We start from the raw sequence: 19,322 nt of genomic DNA, 5'->3' as shown, positions 1-19,322 counted from the left end.
AAATTAATATTTATAGATTTAATATTTTAAAAACGCCAGCCTTAATTATACAAATATTTCATGAACTCATTGCAAAGATAATGAAATCATTTTTGAATCTTAATATCATCCTTTTAAATAATGCAATTTGGTATTTATTTATTTGTGTTGCAAAGTTGGTATGAACTTTATGATGAATTAAATTAGGAAAATTGGGTATCAACATATATACAACCATTCATAGGGGTTTAAGGTTAACTAAAGAATAGACAAAAAGAAAAAAAGAAAAAAAGAATAATTAACATTTGAATTTAAAATAATAATCTATGTTGTGAATTGTGATTGCATTTATTTTGTTTTTACATAGATTTAAGAAATGGGAGTGGGGTTTTTTTTTTGTTAAGAAAAGTGTGTTTTTCTTTTTCATATATTGAAACAAATGCACATTGATGAAGTGCATAGGTGAGTCACCATCCAACTACATGGGGACTAATTTAAAACTTATTTGGCTCTTAAAAGATGGCAAAAGTTCATTCAATATATTTATGCTTACAAACTTTGTAAACTATGTTTGTTTTAGGCATTTTGAGGCATTATTATATTTTCATGGAGTACTTCATTCAAAATTGCTACACTTTCATTATTATAATTGTTAATTGAGAATATATAACTTAACAAATATACATCTATACTTATTCTTTGAAATATTTTTTGTTAGAATGGAGTCCAAACATACAAAACTAAAAATACAAAATTTTCAAATTTCTTTTCAAAAGAATTGATATGGTTACTAAATAGTTCATAAAGAAAAAAAAAAGGAAACATAAAAAGGAGAAGATTACTTAATAAAAATGTCAAATATGAAAAGAATTTTAGAATGATTTAATCTTTATTTCAATGGAAGAACCTTTTTCCTTTCTTTATTTTCCTTCCATGAATGTCCATCCAAATTTATACAAAAAGTTTATGGATTTGAGCAATGAAATAGTGGAGAATGTGCTCTTCATGAGAATTGAGGGAGAAACTTTTATTTATTTATTTATTTTATCATTATTTTTAAATACGTTTTCAAATATAGCATACTCAACTAAAATATTTATAAAATACAGTAAACTTGTAGATTCTATATGTGATAAATATTGATAGACTTTTATCTGCGTCTATATATGCGTTGACTATATCAATGTCTATCAACATCTATCATTGATAGAATTTAAAATTTTACAGTTTTATCATTTTCATTCGTTTTTTTGTATGTATATATCTAAACATAGAATATAGATAAGAGAGAGTGGTGGGAGAGAGTGTTATGCGCATAATCTTCACTTAAGAATTTTGATTCTTACATATCATAGAAAAAAAGTATAATCTATTTTACAATATGCATTTGTTATTAGACATTTGTTGAATGTTGATTTGGCAGTGACTTGAAAATGGTTTGTAACAAAAGAAAAATATAATAAAGAGAAAAAAAGCATATATTGATTTTGATGGGTGTCTCCTAGATTCCATATTTTGGATGAGGCATGCCATTGGCTTATTAAACAAGAATTCAAAGATTGGTGTTAAATTAATTAAACATCATCTTCAACAAAATAGAACATATCTAAATATTCTTTTTTTCTTTTGAGTTGGTGAATGGAAACCCATCCATATTTCATAATCATATTTGATCAAATGGCTCTAACATTTCATTCAAACATTTGTCTAAATTTTAATGGGCATTACAATTTTCATCCATCCCTATAAAAAAAAAAGACTAATCAAAGGGTTTTTTTTTTTTTTTCCTTTATTTTTAATAAGGAATAAGAAAATTTGGTAAAATAATATATCACATTTGATTCTCTAAAACTTTGAACCTCGACTTCCTTTCGTTTCTATATGTTATGTTCAACAAACTTAGTTTATCCCTTTCTTACCTTTTAAGGCTCATTCTCACAAACTAAATTGAAGTGAACCATGATTTTATTGTCCCTTTGTTGAAAGAAACAAAAAAAAAATAGAAACAACTTTGATTAATTCAGGCACTATATAAAAATCCAAGAAATTTAAAAATATAAATTATAAATCCTTTCGTTTGATCTCTAACAATAGATTTTGAGATATCTAAATCAATTGACATCAATCTAAGAAAAGAATTAGACGATTATCTTTTGACCAATAATCAAGAGATAAAGAGAACTAGTTTCTCACTTGATCTAATTCGAACACTTCACAAGTAAGTTATTAGGCTTACATCAAATGTTTTTGACGTGCAACATTGACTTGCAACGTGATGATGTAATTGTTATTATATTTACCAAAAGTCTTTAAAAAATCCTGAAATTTCAATTAACGGTACTATGTCTCCTTCTTTCCCCTATATTATCATCGCAAATCTAGGTTTTTCCTACTTTCAGTGGAAGAATGAATAAAGGTGCTAGCTTCATCTTAGTGTCTTGATCTTCAAATAATTCCACAATTCTCACTAATTTTGGTAGAGATTAAGTGTCAATCTCTTCTTCAATTGAGTTTGAGATTTGAGGTTAATTAACGAAGTTATGAGAAGTTTAGTAAAACATCTCTCTATTTTCTCTAAACAAAAGTCATTCTATCAAAGAGTTTCACCAATCCATTCTAACGCTAATGATATAGAATAGCAGATCGTTGAAGAATCAAACTTTAATTTGAAGCTTCAAGGGTAAGTTTTTCATAAACTTTGTCTTTTTCATGCATGCAAAATTAGTGTGTTTAATTTGATTCATTTGTTGTTGCTTTGAATCAATTATAACCATAGCTTCTTGACTGAACCTGAATGTGTGATGGTCCTAGAAGTAATATAAAAACCGAAATGGTATCGGTTCATATTGATTCTTTGTGAACATTAACATAGCACCTAAACTTTGTCTAATATCTAAAAACGCACATCTACACATCCAAATAAACAATAGTATGTAGGAAGGGGAAAGATTCAATAACCACTCTATCCACTTTTGCAAGCTTCTTAGGGAGTTTTACACTTTTCAACTTTAAATTTTAAATATAACGTGGGACAAGAAGAATTTTGGTACGTATATAAACTTGCTATGACCATGAATTCAAATAGTTGTAAGTAGTTTTCGTCATTCATTTGAAAATCATTTAGGTTATGTTATTATTTGTTAACCATTTATATATTTATCTTTTTATTTACTCTTGGATCAAGTAAAAATTTTAAAACTAAAAAAAAACAAAACTTTTTATGACTTGATCTCATTTACCATAAACGTATTTAAGAAATACATGCATAAACACTTTGGTAAGAAAAGCACTCACAAATACTTAATCCTACAATTGAAAATCTCTTTTTTTTTCTTTCTTTCTCGTGTAGCATTCTCACGGAAATAAAATGACACCATTTCAACACTTCAAAATTTCTAGAAATCTCTCTTACTTAGTGACCCAAATCTTTTATTTATACTACTCTTTAACCCGGATTAGTCATCCTTAATTAGTTCTTTGTCTGATTGTCATCTCCTACTTAAAACCTCACCCGTGTAAAATTAATATTTATCTTGATTATGTTTAAATCCTTAATCTTACACGTTAACTTTGTCAAATCAGATTTGACATTTTCTCGCCAAACCTTTCTTCTTGCCTAATTTCATTCTGCGAATAGCTTTAACTGCGCTAGCTTAACATAACTTTTGAAAATCTTAACGCAATAACTCATACGGACTACCCAACCTTTTTTTGCAAAGACTCTTTCTCTTGTGAGCGTTTAGCCTTATAGGTCCTATCACAAATCCTTCTTTTCTCAAAACTTTCTCGCGAACTAACTTCCAAATAACAAAACTTATACTTAACCATATAAAATTTTATCACTTAATCCTTTCCGCAGATTGATTGAAACGCAAATTTCTTATCGCAAAGTCTTATTTTAAAACACATCTTCTTATCCAAAACGCCAATTCCAAAACACTTAGCTAGATTTTACTTCTTATACTCAAATTAAAAACGGGTCTCACAATGCATAAGTCGAGTTGGAGAAGAAATTATGGACCAATCCAATTCGAGTTGACAAAAAAATGATATCGGTTCAATAGGCAAGGATCAACCCAATCCAAAAAATTCAGGTTGGGTTGATTTGAGTTGGAGAATTGGTTTTTTTTTTCATCTCTCCATAATTTAGACAAATTATTTTCATATGGTTTTTTCAACACACAAGGTGTTTTTTCAACACACAAGTCTACCATGGAGGGTTACTTTTAGCTTTTAGGTTTATAGATATAATGATATAATAATATATATATATATTATAACTAGATCGGGTCAACCAAACCCCATGGTTTGACAAAATTTAATGAACTCTTAATTAGTTGGGTAATCGGATTGATTGGATTACCGTTTTTTTAACACCGCTACTTATTTGTCTCTAATTGTGTCAATAGACAACTTTTTGAGATGATATAGTTATCCCTACATGTTGAGATTTGTATATTATAAAAAAAAAATTGATCAACACACGTAAAAACAATCATTTTAAAGATGTCTATTTAAACCATGACAGAACGAACTGCTTGAACATTTAATCATTCGTTTGGATGGATTGAAGTGGTACTCAATTTTTTTCCTTTAATTTTTGTTTATGCATTATGAATTGCTTTTCTGTAATTTCGAGAGGTTGGCCTCCCTAGATATGAAAGTGATCTACCCATTGGAGTAGAAAAGATGAGTTGTGCAAGAGGAGGCGACGAGGAACAAAAAAACGTAAAGAACAGTGAAAATTAGTGAAACAGATAAACAATTAGAAGAACTGAAACTGAAGTTGAGATTTTAACAATTTGTTATATAAGAGATTTGTAGCAATACTCAATCAGTTGTTTCCTCCATTGTTTGAGAGAGAAATTCTTTGGATCCATTTACTTTTCCATTCATTCATCAATATGGATAGTACTCTCTAAACTTATTCTTCTCTTCTTGTTAAAATGAAAATTCTATTGATTCATAAATTTTTCAAGTAACAACTATTTAAAACAACATATAGACGATTCAAATTTCTATTTCTTTCTTTGCTTTGTAAAATAGGGTCAAATATTATTAATTATTTAAAATGAAAACATAATATTACACTCAATCTTAAGATTTTACCTTTCAAATTTCGTATAGAGTTTATATAGGTTGATTGAAACACATCGGCATTTGATCGTATAAAGAAAAAGTCATTCTAAATCGTGACAGCCCACATTGAGACCCAAACCTGTTTGCAAAAAGCAATTGAGCCATCATCAAGAAAATGTGTAGACATGTCTATAAAAGGACTTAATGTAATGTTTTTTCTTTAAGAAGAAAATGAAAACTAACTTAAAACTTAGGGACAATAAATATAATTTTCCTTTTTTCACCTTATTATCGTTTGCTATATTTGTAATTTTTTAAAATATTGTTATAAACTTAATTATTCTTCATAATTTACCACCAATCATAATTACTCTAAAAACATAGTACAACGTGTAAATTGATATAATATTCTGCTTAAACTCTAGACTTTAGACGGACACAATTTAAGTTTAAAAGTTTAAATTGATAATTTTCCATCCGAAATGAAGACCGCGAGAAATAGTGAGTTACTTTTGTAAAAATAGTAAGTGTGGGCTAAATTTATAATTTCTAAAAAAAACCAAAGAGCAAATTTGCAAAGTCTTTACAACCAATAACGGGCGGCCACTTGTGCTTTAGGGAGTGGCATCCTAACTGGACCCACAGGATGACGACAAAAGGGAAAGAGCCAAAATTGAATTTAGCCTTCCAACCATTCACCGTCCAATATGAAAACGTGGCACTTTCTTATTGGTTTTTTATTTTTTAAATAAGTATCTTTTATGAGAAAATTTAGATAAATAATTTTCTCATAACAACAAATATATGTGTGCAATATAATATATGTCACGTATTAATTCTTTTAAAAAAATTGGGCTGAATTCTAAGTCTTTTATAGTATAGGATGTAGAAGAGTGGATGTGCTTAATTAATGTATGTTTTCTTTTTAGTATGCATAGGTTGGAATCCATCCATATGACAGACTCTAGGATGTGGTAGTGGACTTTTGCAAGGTGATTTTTAGGTTAAACACGAGGAAATTAATAATGCAAATTTCTAGACTTGTGATTGGAAGTATAATATCTTAGTCAATTCATGTATTAACAATAATCTTAAACTCTAAACATCACAACCAAACTTAAAAAGTTTATATTTTCATTGATAACATTACTTAAGTTTATTGATAATATGATAAAATTTAGTATAGAGTAAAGTTCATTGACGAACGATAGAGTATAGTATTAATGAACTTTATTATATTTTCAATTTGATAGATAATTATTGATATCTTAACCCGTTTAAAAGTTGTAAAATATTTATTTATATATTTAAATCTATTTTTGTTTTTTCGGAGTTGGTTTCTTAAATATCCATCCAAACGGAGGTTTTATGAATATTTCCACACTAATACCTTGTTATATCCCTAAATATGGACATTTTTAATTTTGGTGTTATGTAAATATTTTTCCTAAAATTAAGGGAATATGTAAATACTTTTTTTTTTCTTTAGAAAAATATACAAAAAGAAGCATATAGGTTCCAAGGAGAAAATTGGAAGAGATTGGTGTAAAAATATTGTTGTTCGTTCTTTTTCTTCTAGTTAGAGAGTCCACTCACCAAAGTGCAGCTTCCATGGCAGCATCAGCATCAGCATCGAACTCTGAAGCAGAAATGAAAAAGGAAGAACTACCAAAATCCATGGAAGAACCACCAGAACAAGAACATCCCCACCATAACCAATCAGATGAAGGCGAAGACGACAACGAATCCCATCTCCATCTCTCTGCCTGCTCTTCACCTCCTCATTCCCTCTCCACCAACAAAGATCCCTCGCCGCCTCTCCACTCTCCCTCCATCTCCTCCGATTTCTCCGATCACACTTGTCACTCTCCTGGAAACTCCTCCATCGACCACGCCCTCTCCATTACACCCCTTCAGGACTTACACTTACCTCCCTCTGCTAATTCTCCATCTCCAAGACCTGTAGCAGCCAACCGCGCGCAGCCGTCTGAGCCGATTGTTGTGACCAAGGTAGATACTGAAATACAGGGAATACGGAAAGTGGAAGAGGTTATTGATAGTGATGGCGATGTTGAGAGTGGCGATGGAGATGATGGAGATGGTGGTAAGGTTGGGCGAGGACGGAAATTGATGGAGACTTTGTCGATTAAGAAAATTAAGAGGGAGGAATTGAGGAAGAAGATCTTGTTAGGGTTTAGAATTTGTGGATTTGCCTTCTGTTTGGTATCGGTTTCGGTTATGGCTTCTGATAAGGATCAGGGCTGGGCTTTGGATTCATTCTATCGCTATAAGGAATTCAGGTAATTAGTTTGTTCAATGAAATCGTTTCTTACTAGTAAAATATCAAATTTTATGGAGTTATTCAATTTGGAAATTTCATTAAATTTGTAGGTACTGTATGGCAGTCAATGTTATTGGATTTGTTTACTCTGCACTTCAATCCTATGATCTTGTCTATTTTCTCTCTACTGGAAAACACGTGATCCGTAATCACTTCAAGCAATACTTTGATTTCTTCATTGATCAGGCAAGTTTCTGTTTTGGCTTGAAATTGGGTTTCTGAATTTCAATCTGTTCATTATTAACTCTGCTATAATCTCATTACCTAACCCAAAAATGGATGGCTAAGATTAAGCCAATAGTTTAGTCCTTAATTTAGATGACATTATTGTGTATCGATTATGATAGCTTATAGGACCCACTGAAGATAGAAAAGTTATGCATAATTCCCAACAGTCATTAGATAGATGGTTCTCTTTCTGTATTCCTTTACTGAAAATTTTTCCATTCATCATGAAGCTTTTTCTTACCTTTTTCATACAGAAGAATCTGCAAGTTCTTCAATATTTAACATCTTCCTGCCGTCTTTAACACCCAATATTTAACATCTTACTGACGTCTTTAACACCCAATATTTAACATCTTACTGACGTCTTTAACACCCAATATTTAACATCTTACTGACGTCTTTAACACCCAATATTTAACATCTTACTGACGTCTTTAACACCCAATATTTAACATCTTACTGACGTCTTTAACACCCAAATGTCATAGTGTTAGATGGGTTATCCGAGAAAGAAAAATAGATATAATCTGCAAGCGCTCTCCATGAAGAGCTTACTAATACTTTTACCATAAAGTCACTCAATTTTTATATTAATAACAGAGTAGTGGTTGGAAAAACTTGGATTGATTTGGTTTGGTTGAGTAACTTTCCTTATATTCTTTCCATTTTATTTGCCTTAGCTTTTGGGCATCCTTTTTATTACCTTTTCTCTGCTACTGCCGCCTTTCCCTCGCATTTTCTTATTTTTCCTTTTTATTCTTAAAGTTCGTAAGGAAACTAGCTTTAATTTGCAGCAAAGAATCTAGTATGGACATTAATAATCACTTGGCTGTAAAAAATTAAAGAAAAATTAACTTCCGGCCAAACCTTGTATTCTAAACCGATAAAAGTGAGCATATCTCAAGTGAGATATGTAGGGGTGTGCATCAATTTTCAGATCTAACTGCCACCAAACTGACTATTATCGATTTAGCAAATGTTCAAATTGACCTTGATCATTGGGGAGTGCAAATCAGTTGTCGGTCGGTATTATCCTTTAGTTTTCTTTTTAAAAAATGTCGTTGTGGACTTCCCCAAACCGATGCTAATCGAGCCCCTCCTTATCTCCGATCAACCACCTTTGTTTTTCGAATTTGGTCTATCATGCTAACTCGTAGACATATGTCTTAGCCACCAAGAGGTTTTGAGTTCGAGTCATCTACCCTTGTTATGCACTTGAAAAAAAAAGAAAATTTCCTATGAAGTTGTAAAATCGTTGCAATTAATTCTTATTACACTTGTGCTATAAGTGCTTGAGTTTTAATAGTCATCTGAGTTAAAAAGTTCAATGGTGTTAGTGCAAAACAGTCCTTGTAATTTAAGAATGATTTAAGGTTTGGAATTGAAGTGTAACGACCTTAAACCTTGTGGTTAGAGGCAGGGCTGCACATTTTTCAAGTTGCAACTATATGGAGTTAGGATGAGTAAGTTGAATGATTGTTTAAAGTGAAAAAGCTAAGATACAATTGTAATAACTCTTGTAGTCAAAGGTAGTTTTTGCATTTTTTTTCATAGACTAACCATTAACTTTATGGATAGAACTGAGTCATGATTCAAACATTCAATTTCACATGAACTTACTAATAAACATTTCGTTAGTGTTCGAGGTTCACTACACTTGGTGCGATAATCATAAAGAAATTGATGACAGCGTTGTTCTGCTACAGATAATAGCATATCTTCTTCTATCAGCTTCGTCTTCGGCTGCCACCCGAATCGATGATTGGCAATCCAATTGGGGAAAGGACAAGTTTCCAGATATGGCTACCGGGTCGTTGGGATTTTCCATTGTTGCGTTTGTAGCTTTTGCCTTGAGTTGTATAATCTCTGGTTATACTCTATGTAAATCTGCTTAGGTAACTTTTGCTGGACTTGCTTATTGGCGAACTTTATTCAATGATGATGATACCAACAAACAAACAAACACAATGGTGATGAGGATATACAAGAAGATTAGTTTCAACATTGTGCTGTGAATCAGGTATGCTTTCACTTGAAAAATATATTTGTGAGTTTACTTAATTCTTTGTAAATAAGATGAAGAACACTTGTTGTGCACTTTGAATCATTACAAGGTGAAAAGGAAAGAGTGAATAGGGAAAAGTTAGAGAAAGTTATTCAATGTTTTCATAAATTGCTAAAATGGAGAAAGCCATGACTCAGTTACATGATTTACAAGTATCCAAAACAAGGGTAAGTTAATAATAATAAAGACGTTTTTGGTTGACAATCCAAATTTTAGTTTAGGTTCTAAAATTTACCGAGTTCAAGATTCTATTATCTAAAGAATTGCAAATTATGAGAATGGTAATTATATTTTTTCCTTGCGTCAAAGATTTTGAATTTCAACTTTTAAAGTGTGGAATTACATTAAATAAACATAAAAACATGTTATAAATTAAGTTCATTTTTTAAAAAATTAAAATATATATAATGTAATGTCTAATAAATTAAATGATATTACAAAATGTTTTTTAAACAAAAATTATTACAAGTGAACGAGAGCTTCGTTTAATTAACATACGTATGCGTTGAAAACCAAAAGATTTGTGGTTTAAATCCTTCTACACCTATTTGTATTTGAAAAAATTATAATAATATAATTTTATTGTCAATTAATATTTAGTGGGTACTGGTTTACAATTTATAAATATAGTGCGAATCAAATTATAATTTAATTTATGAATATGCTACCAAGTACATATAAAAATATAGATTTTCTCCAATTTTATTGAATTCCATTATTTTTAAATTTTTACTTTCAGATTTTGTTTCAAAACTGCCTTGAACCATTTAGGATTGTTTCATTTAGGATTGTTTGAAAAGTTTGAATGTAATCAAAGTTAGTGAAAATTAGAGACGTGTTGAAAAAAGTGAGTAATTAAATATGAAATGAAAATGAGATTGTAAAACATGAAAACAGTAAAAAAAAATGAAAGCAGTAAAAAAAAATGAAGGTTAGATTGAAAAATGAAGTTTAGTTTTATACTACCAATCAAACCTAAAACAATCAATCAATGGAAGTATAGATTACAAATTAGATTAGAATACAAACACATCTCATTACCCATCACCAAACACCCTTATTCCTTACTGCTTGTAACTAAAGAAGACAACTCAAAACATTGGTGAGGTCAAGTTTTTACAAGAAAAAGGCCCAAAATAAAGTGTCAAGTCCACATTAGAAGAGTCTACAATCCTTTACAAAATTTTCAAAGAAGTCCAGACATGAAAACAAAAGTATAAATTGGGAGAATGTTTCTTCTTTTTCATGATGGGTTGTTATTGTCTTTTGTGTTGATATCCTGATTGATATATGTTTGTAATGATGTTAGATCAACTTGGAGATATCAGATAAAAGTTTTCCCACAGACTTTTTGCTTCACCTCTTTAGGGTTTGTTTCTCTACGCTAAAAGTACAAGTAATGGCGGTGATGATGCCACATTCTCTTCTAATTTAATTTAATACTCTATCTATTAGTTCACATGGATCGATCCTAGTTCATAATACGAGACTCATCTCAAAACCATTTGACTTTAATACCATTCAAACATAATCCAAAGTTTCATATTTCAAAACTAGTTGACAATGAGACGAAGAACTCATGTATTTTATGAACATTTATTTTTTCAATATGAGATTCTTATCATGCCCTCTTCAAGATATAAGATTTTAGTTTGTTTTTGCTTTTGTTCATCGTTACTAGATCAGATAAAAAAAATTGCTTTTGGACCAAAATGCTCCTTTTGACTTCATACAAGAATTAAAATATTGATGTTGATGTCAAAATCAAGAGTTAAATTTGACATATGTATTGAAAAGTATATTGATATGGATAGCTATTTTTGTAAGTTTATAAAATTGATTGAAATTAATAATTGTGGTCCTTGAAATCAACCAATATAATTAACACTCGCAACTTAGGTAAGGAAGTTGATACAAAATATATAGTAATAGTGAGATACATTCCAAATATTATTCACGTCCGTACCTCCTTTCTCACATTTATAAGAAAGCAAAATTTGTGATATAAGAAAAGGTATGATTACATAATTTAGTAATAGAGAGAAAGATAATGAGAAGATATTTTTGGGTGCATTAGTCCCCCACGTGTAACTCGATTTACACAAACTTTAAACAGCCGATGGTCTGATTTATTAACAAAATAAAGTTGTGGTTAACGTTGAAAATGATTCCTCAAATGGACCCATTTCATATTCACCTCCCCGAGATTTCTAAATATCCAATTATTAAATAAATCTATGATATGCATATTCAATTCAATTTGATTGATTCGATTAAGCAGTGAAGTTTTCTAATCAAACCCCCAAAACCTCGCTCTCGGCTTCAACAATTTTGGATCTTCTCTCCCTTTCCATCCATGGCTGCCGTTCCTATTCCCACCCACATGAAGGCCTGGGTTTACCATGACTTTGGCAACACCCCAGATGTTCTTAAACTGGATTCCAATTACCCAGTTCCTCAAATCAATGAAAACCAGTTGCTCATCAAGGTTGTTGCTGCATCTTTGAATCCCATTGATTACAAGAGAATCCATGGAGCTTTGAAAGCTTTTAACTACTTCCCTCCGGTCAGCTCTCTCTCTCTTTTTTTCATTTCATTTTTACTTGGGTATCATTCTTTTGATCTGAACTTTTCTGGGTCTGTTTTTTTATTTTGCATATATGAAATGAAATCATCTGTTTATTACTATTTGTCAATTTCTTAACAACATTTTCAAGAATTTGGACAAATCTAAAACAGGAATGTTAGTTACAGGAGTTCATGGTGGGTGATTAACTATTTCACAGATGCAAAATCAGGGTGGCTTTTTGAGATGATTTTGTTTGTGTAATTGCAAATAATCTCATGTGGTTGGGGGAAGATTGGCTTCCTGATACTGATTTTTCTGTTTCTTTCTTTACTTGATTTGTTCTTACAGTCAATACCTGGCTATGATGTTGCTGGTGTGGTGGCGAAGGTGGGAAGTGAGGTGAAAAAATTCAAGGTAGGAGATGAAGTTTATGGAGATATAAACCATAAAGCATTGGATAAGCCAAAAAATGTAGGCACTTTGGCTGAGTACACTGTCACAGAAGAGAACGTTTTGGCACTGAAGCCTAAGAATCTGAGTTTCTTAGAGGCTGCTAGCCTTCCCCTTGCCATGGAAACTGCCTATGAAGGTCTTGAACGGGCCGGGCTTTCCCCTGGAAAATCGATTATTGTTTTGGGAGGTGCAGGGGGAGTCGGAGCTTTTATTATACAGGTAAACAATGGCTATGCTATTACATTCATTATTTGGAAGTTGGATCTGTTGTTTTTGTTGACTCCCATATTGATGTACAAAAGTTGTCTTTTGAGTGTCTTAGCTCAACTATAATTGTATAACCTTCCTCCCTTGAGATCAGAGGTTCGATCTCCCATCCTTACCGTTGCACTGAGAATGTTGTCTTCTGAGATATTTTTTTTTTCTTTTCATTATTGGCTAATGTGATCTTGGTATTTGTTTTTCTGTATGAGGCAGCTTGCAAAGCATGTGTTTGGTGCATCAAAAGTAGTTGCTACTGCAAGCACAACAAAACAGGATCTCTTGAGAAGCTTAGGAGCTGATCAACCTATTGATTACACAAAGGAAAACTTTGAGGACCTTGATGAAAAATTCGATGTAGTCTACGACGCAGTTGGTAAGAAAATCAGTCATTTTCTTCAGATTTCTGCATCTGAAGTGTGAATGTGAAAATGTTTACAAGTGAAGTCTTGATTAAAAACTGCAGGTCAGCCTGATAAAGCGGTTAAGGCGTTGAAAGAAGGCGGAAGTCTTGTGAGCATCGCTGCACCAGTTCCAGGGTTCCCGGATGCTTTCTTCCTCCTCACTTCAGATGCTGTCATGTTGGAGAAACTAAATCCTTATCTGGAAAGTGGGAAGGTGAAACCGCTTATCGACCCCAAATCTCCATTCCCATTCTCTGATACCCTCGACGCATTCGCGTATCTCGAAACCTCCAGAGCTACTGGAAAAATTGTGATTTATCCCATCCCATAGAGGGAAGTTGATAGTAGTTTTATGTGATGTGTACTGGAAAGTCCCTTGTGTTTGAGAATAAGTTGTGCAAAATATGCACACAATGGTTGTTCCTTTTAGCACTGCCTCTGTTTTACATAATGTAACGTTATTGTGGTATTGCTTTAAAATATGTGAAACAAAGTTCAAGGTTGCAAAAATGGTTAAATATAAATTTTAGGATGATTTTTAAGTATTTAATACATATATTAAATATCTCAACTTTCGAATTCCAATGATATCTTTTCTTATTAAATTAACATCACCTTTTCAATTTTTTCAATTTGATTATTTTCTTATTAACAAACTTCTTTATTATTTTTTTAATTAACTCAATCTCAAAATTAAGAGAATGTATGTGAATTATTATAAGCTAAATTAAAGGAATTCTAGGAGTTGTATGTGAATTGTTGCTAAGTTAAATTCTTTCATATTTTCAACCTAAACATCATCAATGATAGTTAATGAAAAGGGACTAAATGAGTTAGAGACGGAGACTAAGCAAACAGAAAACATTAATTGAACAAAGAATTCATTAAGAAAAGATGAACACTAACAAAAAATTGAGTTTAATTTATTCATAACATGTAAAAGCAACCATATATAACAAGCATTTTAGATTTTCTCATACATGAAAATAAAAAACGTGCAATACTTCAAAATATTTAAAATTGTGTTGTAATACCAATATTGATATATATATATATATATATTATATATATATATATATATATATTTGTCATTATGACATTTAGGAAATTAATGTTTGATTAAGGTTTGTAATGAATGGAATTATTAAAGGGTGGAATCCAAACACCAACAATAGTAATCAGATCTTGAAATTTGCAACAACTGTTGGGGTGTCATCTTCTCAAGCTCAAGTTGCTTCCAATTTGCAAAATTAAACTTATTTTGTGGATCAGAAGCCAATGGATATTCCTCTCTTTTGTGAACTTGAGATTTCATTCTCATGTACAATCTCATTGTTGCAACACACTCCTCATAACCTTCTAATCTCTTCCCATTTTCCATACTGTATCTGAATAACAAAATTCCAAAAAATATACAATACCATATAATTAGACGTAAAATGTTTAAAGTTTATAAACTTATTAAATTTTTTAATTCATTCCAACAAATCTATTCTAATACATTTATTGATTAACATTCTAAAATATTTTGTTTAGTTACCTTTAATTTGTTTATAAATGTTAGAGTATTGTATATATAATTAAATTACTCAAAATCCATTAACTAATTTAATTATTCGAGTTGATTGATGATTTGACATGATATATTAAAAATTAAATTTTTATTTAATATAATTTTCTATCTAAATCTACCATCGTGGAAGATTAGCAATTTGATTTTCTGCTCTGTATCATGACCATGAAATAAAAAAAAAAAGAAAAAGTGAGAGGACTGTTAAAGTGCTTATCCCAGTTGACCACCAGCTTAAGCTTTAATTAAATTGATTTAACAATAAATCATCTAAGCTGTCCTATTTATTTTTTCATTTTAAAAACTTACTCTTGTAAACCCTACTTTCATCTTAACATATATTTTTTTTATGGATTGATATCTATTTTTCATATCTAAAACAAAATTGTTACCAAATATATATATTTTTACTACTACTTTTGAGGTATCTAGCTAGTGAAGGAAGAAAAAAATAACAATATTATTGGGGGAGGCAGGGGTTATGCATGTGGAAAACTTTACCCAAGATATGTTTGTGTCAAACAGTGGAGAGAATTGCTTAGCTTGCTTGTCTTCATCAATGGTGGATATTTAGCAGTATCCCTGCAGTTTAAATAAATTACTATTCATTAGAAATTCGACTTTTATTTTCCTTGTTAAGAATGTAGAGAAAATATGTTAAAAAATATTTTCCTTGTTAAGAAACGGCCTAAAAATGGATATGCATGTAGCTTGAGATGCAGTCAAATATTTAATAAGGATAAAACATTTTACCTGATCATAATGGGAGGGTAGTCAATTTGCAAAGATGTAAGGTATTCTTGAAGGCCATGACCCACAAGAATTCTTGCTCTTCCAGTAGATCCAGGACGAATCTTCCACATTTGTTCTCCATTGCATAGAAACTCTTGAATTTTCTTCTGGACTTGCTTCAATGGCATTGCATCTCTCAAGTGTTCTGGACGAACACCTGTGAATTCATACCTACACCCACACAATCTAATTAATATCAAAACCTAATTTTGTTTTAAATCACAAATCTTTTCAAATTATTTACAAATATAATAAAATATCACACTCTCTAACTATTCGTGATAAATAGATAGTAGTCTTCAAGATGCAAAAACAATTCTTGAAGGACTTTGGATTTTCAAAAACTAAAAATTTATCAGACGGGGTCTAAATATAATCTTATTACTGTGTTTCTTTATTAAAATGGAAAAAAAACAAAAACAAAAAAGCAGAAGAAATTACAACAATAGTTATTACTGTAAAAAAGAAGAAGGAGAAATTGAATATATACCTATAGTTTGTGATGGGAAGGGTTGGGTTGACATAAGTAGAAAAGATGAGGGACTCGTTTTGGTCAACAACACAAACCCTAACGCAAATATTTAGGGAGCCGTCGATGCCAGCGCCCACCATGGTGCAACTCAATGCCACTGCTTCGTTATTGCCTTTTGTTCCACCACTTTCTGTCTTCCCCAAACGTGCCCTATTTTCATGACTCTGCAATCAGTCGAAATAAGATTTCTAGCACCATGAGAGTATAATAAACTCTTTTTCTTTTAATAGGGGTAAAATTCTTTTAACATTAATGTGAAGTTTTATTTCTCCTTTTCATACATATAGTTTAGAAAATTGTGAACGTCTAAATTTAAAATTGATATAACAAGTATCAGATATAATGCTTACTTTGATTAATATAAATTTTTCATGCATCTCAATCAATTATTTGATAATAATTTGTTACTTGTTGCAACCTATTTTTAGATTTTTCTAAAAAGTTAGTTTTTCATGTTAAAAAAATACCGACAATTCTTAAACTTTCATAAAAGTTATAATTTGATCATTAAACTTTAATTGGAAACACATTTAGTTCATATACTTTCAAATACATAAATCGAGTAAAAGACATGGAGATATAAAAAATGCGTAAAACACGACGAACCCTTACAAAATTTATAGGCCTAAGTTGGCAACTTTCTTGGTGAAGGTTGAGCTGGAGTGGACTCTCAAACATGGCTAAGCAGATTTTGCATCCTCTTGCATTGAATATGTTTTTGCATTCTTGCTTTGGCAATGGCCCTGAAAATATGAAATTTATACGCAGAACCGAAAACATTAGGAAATAGAATATTTTTTTTCAATAACACATAGTTATAAACACATTTATATGTTAATCGACTTATGTGCTCAATTTAGCAAAAAAGACTATATAAATTAAATGTTGTCATATTAAATAATATAATTAAGTTTGTATATTACATAAAACCATAACCAAAATGGAAACATTCTCCCTGTTAAAAAGGATGTAACAAATATAATATAAATCAATGGATATCAAATATATATATATATATATATATATATATAATCTATACATTTTTTTTTCACATTGATTTAAAAAAATTATAGAGAATAAGAAACAAAGATCAATTGCTTACCACACACCTTTCTATTTTTTCATTTAAAACAAAAATAAAATTAATAAGAAAAACTTGAAAATTCATGAATTTGAAACATGAAAGTTTGAGGTATTACCAATAAGATGTTCTCTAAGAGATTCAAAGTATCTGAAGTGTTTGTGGCAAAAGGAGCAAATTGGTTCATGAATTGAGTGAAATGAGATTCTCATATGCTCTACTAAGTGCTCTATTTTGTTGAATTGCTTGAAGCAACCTTCACATTTGTGCCTGCCCAATTCCAATGAGTTCATAATGTCAACAAAACTTTGTTACTCATTACTAATATTTCAAAAAACATATCTCACAAATAGAGAGAGACCACACCTTAAAGTTTCACATGGATGATCCATATTATATGCTACACACTTTAAATCAAGTCAAACCGAATTACTTACATTCCTACTATACTGTTCAATAGTGGTAAAAGAGAAGGATATTTATAATGGTAGCTCGGGGTTACGTTCTCGAGCCGCAAATGCCACTTGATTTTGAAGAGGGAGAAAATGGAGTTTGAGAGGTGAATGTTAAAACCTTAATTTTTTTTTTTTTTTTTTTGTTCTAAGTTGTAAAGAGGGAACATTCTTTGGACTGATCTAGAAAGGATTTGGGCCCCATAATAAAGGAAACAAGAATATATATGTGTGTGTGTATGTGTATGTGAAAATCTCATCAGCTATATATGAATACACACGGTGAGGATATATATCATATATGGCTTCCACTATAAGAAAAATAATAGCCAAAGATATGAATGGGAGCTGCTTTTCTTCATTTTGACCAACTTTTGAATCACCATTAGTTTAGTCGTAAGTTAATGAAGGATTAGAATGGAGTGGATTAAAACTACCGTCGAAACATGCATTAAATATATCCTATGAGTTGGTTAAATACCCAAATATTGTAGAATACTCCAGAGATATTCTAATGTGTGAGATTAAGTCAAATAGTAGTTTATAAGTGACCTCTAACACTCACACAAGATGTATAAAAAAATCACTTTAACATCATCATTCGTATTCTCTTTTCACCAAAAGATATTGTATGGTATAGAATTGAAACTGTTTAGAAACCCACCAGAAAACTCACGGTATGATTGCAACCATAGCTAGGGTTACAAGTATGTTTGGTTCTCTTAACTCTTTGTCAGGGTTATTTTTTTTCTTTAGAATTTTTTTGAGCAAAAATGAAATAAAATGAAATGTGGGGTTGTGTGAATTAACTCCTAAGTTATTACTTTACACGTGAGAAAAAAATTGTTCCACAAGAGTTGTCACAGAGACATGCCAGTATGGTTTATACTTTATAATAATTGCTAAATCTACTTGACTCGTAATATAATAACTAATTATATTGAAGTACTTATAATAGTTTTTGATCTCTCGTAGATTTAATGATGCAAAAATGTGCTACTACCTGATGGAAATCGAACGATTTTGTCGCTCGTCAAAAGTTTTATTCAAAGGAGTATATGTAAATTTTGGTCCGGAATGAGAACACATGCTTTGGTCTAAAAGTTATTCACAAAAGTTATTCAAATATCTCATATGGATATACTAAATCCTAATTTTAGTTATTTAGTCTATTTGATAACTTTATTTTCTTTTGGAAAGCTAGTATTCTTCTTCTTCTTGTTCTTATTGTTAGCATTATTATTATTCTTATTGTTAGTAGTCTTCTTCTTCTTCTTGTTAGTATTATTATTATTCTTATTTTTTGTATTATTATTACTATTAATAGTAATAGTATTCTTATTCTTCTTATTCTTATTGTTAGTATTATTCTTACTATTACTATTGTTAGTATTCTTATTATTATTACTATTGTACTTTTGTAAAAAAAAAAAAGATTTGATGAGTATGAGTAAGTATACTAAAATATTTTTAATAGACACCTCTTAACACCCTCGTCATTGTGTTTTATTACTAT

General features: G+C 30.6%; 3 protein-coding genes across 3 annotated transcripts; 2 read left to right on the top strand and 1 right to left on the bottom strand.

Moving 5' to 3' along the window:
• Nucleotides 1–6,550: 6,550 nt before the first annotated feature.
• On the top strand, nucleotides 6,551–9,896 carry LOC101210604 (CASP-like protein 4A3). The gene is made up of 3 exons (XM_004142310.3): nucleotides 6,551–7,358; nucleotides 7,450–7,585; nucleotides 9,334–9,896. Exons 1-3 carry the CDS (start codon nucleotides 6,670–6,672, stop codon nucleotides 9,520–9,522), a joined length of 1,014 nt encoding a protein of 337 aa, XP_004142358.1. The 5' UTR covers nucleotides 6,551–6,669; the 3' UTR covers nucleotides 9,523–9,896.
• A 2,105-nt stretch (nucleotides 9,897–12,001) lies between these two features.
• LOC101210358 (quinone oxidoreductase-like protein At1g23740, chloroplastic-like) lies at nucleotides 12,002–13,766 on the top strand. The gene is made up of 4 exons (NM_001288598.1): nucleotides 12,002–12,258; nucleotides 12,610–12,933; nucleotides 13,192–13,351; nucleotides 13,442–13,766. Exons 1-4 carry the CDS (start codon nucleotides 12,049–12,051, stop codon nucleotides 13,708–13,710), a joined length of 963 nt encoding a protein of 320 aa, NP_001275527.1. The 5' UTR covers nucleotides 12,002–12,048; the 3' UTR covers nucleotides 13,711–13,766.
• Nucleotides 13,767–14,498: 732 nt separating this feature from the next.
• Nucleotides 14,499–17,788, bottom strand: LOC101218380 (RNA exonuclease 4). The gene is made up of 7 exons (XM_011657969.2): nucleotides 17,721–17,788; nucleotides 17,473–17,624; nucleotides 16,886–17,016; nucleotides 16,232–16,437; nucleotides 15,703–15,912; nucleotides 15,451–15,531; nucleotides 14,499–14,767 (listed from the first exon to the last, which is right to left on the bottom strand). The coding sequence occupies exons 1-7, from the start codon at nucleotides 17,744–17,746 to the stop codon at nucleotides 14,524–14,526; spliced, it is 1,050 nt and encodes a 349-aa protein (XP_011656271.2). The 5' UTR covers nucleotides 17,747–17,788; the 3' UTR covers nucleotides 14,499–14,523.
• Between the last annotated feature and the right edge of the window lie 1,534 nt (nucleotides 17,789–19,322).

This window comes from Cucumis sativus, chromosome 5, assembly GCF_000004075.3.
Source record: "Cucumis sativus cultivar 9930 chromosome 5, Cucumber_9930_V3, whole genome shotgun sequence".
NCBI lineage: Eukaryota > Viridiplantae > Streptophyta > Magnoliopsida > Cucurbitales > Cucurbitaceae > Cucumis > Cucumis sativus.
This window is presented reverse-complemented; position numbering and strand designations above follow the sequence as displayed.

Bases quoted from the DNA above. Each gene is read 5' to 3' on its own strand.
- LOC101210604 (XM_004142310.3), top strand. From the start codon at position 6,670: ATGGCAGCATCAGCATCAGCATCGAACTCTGAAGCAGAAATGAAAAAG. The intron at 7,359-7,449 runs GTAATTAGTTTG...TTAAATTTGTAG, and splicing joins TATCGCTATAAGGAATTCAG to GTACTGTATGGCAGTCAATG. The intron at 7,586-9,333 runs GCAAGTTTCTGT...GTTCTGCTACAG, and splicing joins TTGATTTCTTCATTGATCAG to ATAATAGCATATCTTCTTCT.
- LOC101210358 (NM_001288598.1), top strand. From the start codon at position 12,049: ATGGCTGCCGTTCCTATTCCCACCCACATGAAGGCCTGGGTTTACCAT. The intron at 12,259-12,609 runs GTCAGCTCTCTC...TTGTTCTTACAG, and splicing joins CTTTTAACTACTTCCCTCCG to TCAATACCTGGCTATGATGT. The intron at 13,352-13,441 runs GTAAGAAAATCA...TAAAAACTGCAG, and splicing joins TGTAGTCTACGACGCAGTTG to GTCAGCCTGATAAAGCGGTT.
- LOC101218380 (XM_011657969.2), bottom strand. From the start codon at position 17,746: ATGGATCATCCATGTGAAACTTTAAG. The intron at 17,625-17,720 runs GTGTGGTCTCTC...GGAATTGGGCAG, and splicing joins CATCCATGTGAAACTTTAAG to GCACAAATGTGAAGGTTGCT. The intron at 15,913-16,231 runs GTATATATTCAA...GTGTGGGTGTAG, and splicing joins CTTCCCATCACAAACTATAG to GTATGAATTCACAGGTGTTC.